This window comes from Chlamydomonas reinhardtii, chromosome 9 (assembly GCF_000002595.2).
Source record: "Chlamydomonas reinhardtii strain CC-503 cw92 mt+ chromosome 9, whole genome shotgun sequence".
NCBI lineage: Eukaryota > Viridiplantae > Chlorophyta > Chlorophyceae > Chlamydomonadales > Chlamydomonadaceae > Chlamydomonas > Chlamydomonas reinhardtii.
The window spans coordinates 4,734,586-4,739,585 of record NC_057012.1 but is presented as its reverse complement, the minus strand read 5'-3'; the positions used below and the strand labels follow the sequence as shown (position 1 = coordinate 4,739,585).

Genomic DNA, 5,000 nt, shown 5'->3' with positions numbered 1-5,000 from the left:
TCTTGTCTGCAGCCGCGAATTGCTTTGCCTTGCCCATGTCGTGCCCCCCCCCTTAAACCTAAACCCTATTGGTGCAAGCAACCCCCAGCCCCACCCCCTTTGGCTGGGTTTGGTTTACTTCGGGCTGGTATTTAAAACCCCCCTCCCCCACCCGCGCACCCGCCCCCCAAGATAGTCTACCGTCTACCACTTCCTTAACTAATCATGAATGTAACACCCCCCCCGCCCCTCCGCGCGCAGGAGGTGCAGCAGCAGATTGAGCTGCTGCGGGCGCACTCGTCGGAGGTGCTACCCGGAGCGCTGTCCATGCCCTCGGTGAGCGCAGGGGGGGGGGGGCGTCGCCGCCTCCGACACCCCTCGCGCTTTGGCATTGGGTTGGGTGCAGTTTGGGTTGGGTGTAGTTGGGGCTGGTGTCTACAACCCCACCCCCCGACTCGCTTATGCAGCTGCAGTTCTCCTTGCCGCGCGACTGTTTCCTTACGGGATTGGTTCAACGTTAACCCCCCGACTCGCACCTCCCGCGGCACCACCGCACCAGCACCGCACGCGCCATCCCCTCCCCACTCGGTGTCGGCACTCCCTTGTTTTCAAGCGTGCCCGTTCCTGTCTATTCCATTGACGGCTACCCCCCGTCTCGGTCTGCTTGTGTTTGTTTGGGATGGTCGCTTTCCCAAACATCTTTGCAACCCCCGCCTCCGTGCCCCGCCTCTCTCATCGCCTCTCCTCAACGCCTGTCTCTCCCCGTCCTCTCCTCTCCTCTCCCTCCCCTTCGTCCCCCCTCCTCCCAAACTTCCTGTCAGGACGGCGTGCTGACGTGGGAGTACATTCTGGAGGTGGCTCTGCGGGCTCGCAACAGCGGCCAGCTGACAGTGCTGCTGGGGCTGGGGTACGTGGACCACCTGCTGCGGCGGCAGGACGTGGTGGACAAGGTGAGTGGAGGGGGGGAGGCGTGTGTGTGTGTGTGTGTGTTTTAAGGGGGGTGTGGGGAGGGGGGAAAGAGGGGATGGGGAGGGTTGGGGAGGGGTGGGGACGTATGAGGTAGGCAGGTGGACAAGGCGTGTGTGGGTGTGGGTGTGGGGGGTTTTACATTCATGACTAGTTAAGGAAGTGGTAGACGTGGGGGGGGGGAGGTAGGAAAGGAGGTGGCTGCTTTCACCTGCTCCTTAACTTCTGCTCACGCCGCCGCCCTCCCAACCGCCGCCAACAGATTGAGAAGGTGGCCATGGAGAACAACGACCCCAATCTCATGCTCACGTTGTACAGGCATACGCAGGTAGGGGTGTGCGTGTGTGACATTGTGTGTGTGTGTGTGTGTGTGTGTCAGTATGTGTGCGCGTGTGCGTGCGTGCGTGCGTGCGTGCGTGTGTGTGTGTGTGTGTGTGTGTGTGTGTGTGTGTGGCACTGTGTGCGCTGTGTGTGCGCTTGCCGGCTGGGTGGGCCGGAGGCCGGGGGCCGGAAGCCGGCGGCGGAGGGGCCCCGCCGTGCGTGGGTTACTCCTGTGCCACTCCCAGAGCACAGCACAGCACAGGGGGTCGGCGGCCGGGGGCTGTCGCCCTGCTCCTTCAGCACACACCTGATGATACATCAACATTAATGGACATGGATTTTTCCGTGTTTACGCCTGCACACCATGGTTACCTGCATCAGCGCCCATTTAAATCTGCCCATGCTTACACCGCCCCACCCCGCCCCGCCCCCAATAATCATTGCCTGTAACACACACACACACCCGCCCCCCGCACACGCCTGTGGCAGGTGGAGATGGATCTGCAGGTTCTTGCCTTCCTGGTTCACGCCTGGGCGGTGCAGCCCATTGCCGGCACGCGCGCCACCACGGCGGCGGCGGCGGCGGTGGCCTTCAGCGCGGCGCTGGGCGACGAGGCGGCGCCGGAGGAGGAGGCAGAGGAGCAGCTGGAGGCGGAGGGCAACCTGGCGGGGCAGGTGGGCGGGTGGCGGGTGGGTGGGTGGGTGTGTTTGGTGGTGGGGTGGGTTTGGCGGGGCGGGTGGGTGGGTTTCGTGGTGGGGTGGGTGGGTGGGTGGGTGCGCCAGGTTCTCCGGTACCTGCCCCACCTAGCCAACTGGTCGCAGCCAGCTAGCTATCTAAATCGCTCGTAAATCGCTCTTCCCTTCCCTCGCCTTGTGTGAAACTCGTACGGCAAATGCAGATTGAGGAGTTCCTGATCAAGTACATCCTCAACAAGCGCAACCCGCTGTCCACCACCGCCTCCATCCTCAGCGCGGTGCAGGTGAGAGGGATGTGGGGTGTGGGGTGTGGGGTGTGGGGGGGGCTGGAATGTGTGGGTGCTGGGGTGTGCGAGTGCTGGATTTGGCTCCTGCGCATTGCGTGCTGGCTTCGGGCCCTGGTCGTTTTGAAGTCGTAATGCATCACCCGCCCCTGGCGTTTCACCGTCATGTACTTGTGGGTACTGATACCCTTTTCCTCCTCTCCTTCGTTCCTCGCCTTAACTAGCAACGTCCCTCCCCCCACCCACACAGAACGAGATGACCAAGGACGACGAGCACCGGCGCATCATGCGCCTCACATACAGCCGCTTCCACTCGCTGCACCTGGCGCTGGTGCGCAGGCTCAACCGGTGAGCGGGCGCGTGTAGGGGCGGGGGCGCGTGTGAACAGGGTGTGTGTGTGTGTTCGTGTGTGTGTGTGTGTGTGTGTACGGTGTGTGTTCGTGTGTGTGTGTGTGTGTGTGTGTGTGTGTGTGTGTACGGTTTGTGTTCGTGTGTGTGTGTGTGTGTGTGTGTGTGTGTGTGTACGGTGTGTGTGTGTGTGTGTGTAATGTGGTCCAGCCTGACACCCGCTAGCACTCGCTAGCATGCGCGTGCTCACCCCCTTCACCTTACACAACTTACACGCCCCCTGGCCGCACGGCCCCTGCCCAAACGCCCCACACCCACACGCCCCATGCCCCCCGCCCCATGCCCCCTGCCCGCCCTGCCCCCCTCCCCCCCACTTCCTTAACTAATCATGAATGTAACTCCCCCCCAGCTACGCTGACGCTCGCTACGTGGGCCTGGTGGAGCGGGTGCTGCAGCCCGCCGACCTGCCCAACACAGTCAACGAGCTGTCGCCGCTGCAGGTGTGTGTGTGTGGGGGGGGCGGGGGCGGGGGAGGAGTGTGTGTGCGTGCGTGCGTTGGGGGGAGGTGCGTGTGTGTGTGTGTGGCGGGGGGGGTTTGCAAATTCCAGCCCAAACTGAACCAAACCAAGCTAAAACGTGTGGGCGTAACCGCCCCGCCCCAGCCCCCCGTCTTTCCCGCCCCCCTTCTTTCTAATCATGAATGTCACCGCCCCTCCCCCGCCTTTCCCCCCCCCCTCAACCCCCTCCCCCCCCCCCCCCCCAGGTCGCGTTCGACTCCTTCGACCGCAAGTTCATGACCGAGTCACTGCTGGAGATGTACGTGCAGGTACGGCGGGAGCAGGAGCGTGTGTGTTTTGTGTGTGTGTGTGTGTGTGTGTGTGTGTGTGTGTGTGTGTGTGTTGTGTGTGTACACTTGTCGGGAAAGCACAATGCGAAAGGGTCAAGCTTGTGTGTGCGTGTGTGTCTTTGTCCCTGTGCGTGCGGCTGCGGCTGCGGGTGCGGGTGCTGGTGCGGGTGCGCCTTTGGAAGGGAAACGACAAGCGCGTGTGCGTGCATGAGTGCGTGTGTCCATAATTCTTGCTGGGAGTGGTGATTGGCAACCCCCATCCCACCCGCACGCCTGGAACCACCACCTTCTCTTTTCTCTGCTCCCGCCTGCATTCCCTGCCCCCGCCGCGCCCCCCCCCCCGCGCTTTTTAAACAATCTTTGCGGTCGGCACTTCTTACTTGTGAGCTGACCACTCCGCCCTCCCCTCCCCCCGTACCGCTTGCAACTAGCACCTCGGCCTGTGCTCCGCTCTTTTTAGCTTGGGTTTGGTTTAGTTTGGGCTGGTATCTACAACCTCACCCCCACCACCCTCTTCCCCTGCAGGTCCAGTGGCAGGGCCGTGAGTTCCTGGCCCTCACCGCGCACGACGACGACCGCTCCACAGCCGCCACCAACCCACTGCTGGCGTACGCGGTGCTCAGGAAGCTGCACTTCGCGGGTGAGGGCGGCGGGGTGGGGGGTGTAGTCGTTCATGTGCGGAGGAGGGAGTGAAGGGGGGGTAGCCGTTTGTGTGGAGGACGGAGTGATTAGCTCTCTGTGCCAATCCTTGCAACTCCCCCCGCTAATCTGGCTTGTTTGGTATAGTTTGGGCTGGTATTTACACACACACACACACACACACATACACACACACACACACTGTCCTACGCGTACCGTAATGTTTTCCTTGTGCTCGTCAACACACAGACAGACACACACACACACATACACACACACACAGCTTCCTCACTCCCTCGCTCCCTTCACTCACCCCCACCTCCACCTCTGCGCCCCCCCTCCCCCTGCCCAGGCAAGGGCACCATGGACCCCATGGTCAAGTTGGCTGCGCGCATGTGGCACTCGTACGCCTTCACCTCCGTGGCCTTCTTCAACTCGCCCACCGGCAGGTGCGAGGCCGGGGAGAGGGAGGGATGGAGGGGGAGGAGGGGAGGGGGGGAGGGGAGGAGGAGGAGCGGGAGGAAGAGGGGGAGGGGGAGGAGGAGGAGCGGGAGGAAGAGGGGGAGGGGGAGGAGGAGGAGCGGGAGGAAGAGGGAGGTTGGCGGTGCTGGTTGGTGGTGGTGGGAGGGGGTGCACGTAGGTGGGAGGTGCGGTGCCAACACACTTACGCACACCCTGCCATACACACTCACACGCCCTCCCCCCCCCCACACACAAACCCATACATAAACACACACACACACGCAGGTGGGCGCACCACGCGCTGTTTGAGCTGGTGTTCCTGGTCCTGTACCAGTGGCAGGTGGGGGGGGGCGGTGGTGTGTCTGTGTCGGGGGGGGGCACGGAGGGGGGGGTTTGTAAATGCCAGCCCAAACTAAACCAACAAGGGGGGGCTGGGGAGGGGTGTAGGCGGGGGTACG

General features: G+C 62.9%; 1 protein-coding gene across 1 annotated transcript in view; it reads left to right on the top strand.

The window, feature by feature from the left end:
* The window catches only part of CHLRE_09g397142v5 (uncharacterized protein), a 19,851-nt gene that overhangs the window by 4,515 nt on the left and 10,336 nt on the right, over positions 1-5,000 (top strand). The window contains exons 7-17 of the mRNA XM_043065835.1: positions 241-315; positions 801-929; positions 1,208-1,273; positions 1,756-1,941; positions 2,166-2,246; positions 2,497-2,594; positions 3,004-3,094; positions 3,358-3,420; positions 3,967-4,081; positions 4,433-4,529; positions 4,828-4,878. Coding sequence (XP_042921296.1) covers positions 241-315; positions 801-929; positions 1,208-1,273; positions 1,756-1,941; positions 2,166-2,246; positions 2,497-2,594; positions 3,004-3,094; positions 3,358-3,420; positions 3,967-4,081; positions 4,433-4,529; positions 4,828-4,878 — 1,052 coding nt within the window. The remainder of the gene's footprint in view (positions 1-240; positions 316-800; positions 930-1,207; positions 1,274-1,755; positions 1,942-2,165; positions 2,247-2,496; positions 2,595-3,003; positions 3,095-3,357; positions 3,421-3,966; positions 4,082-4,432; positions 4,530-4,827; positions 4,879-5,000) is intronic.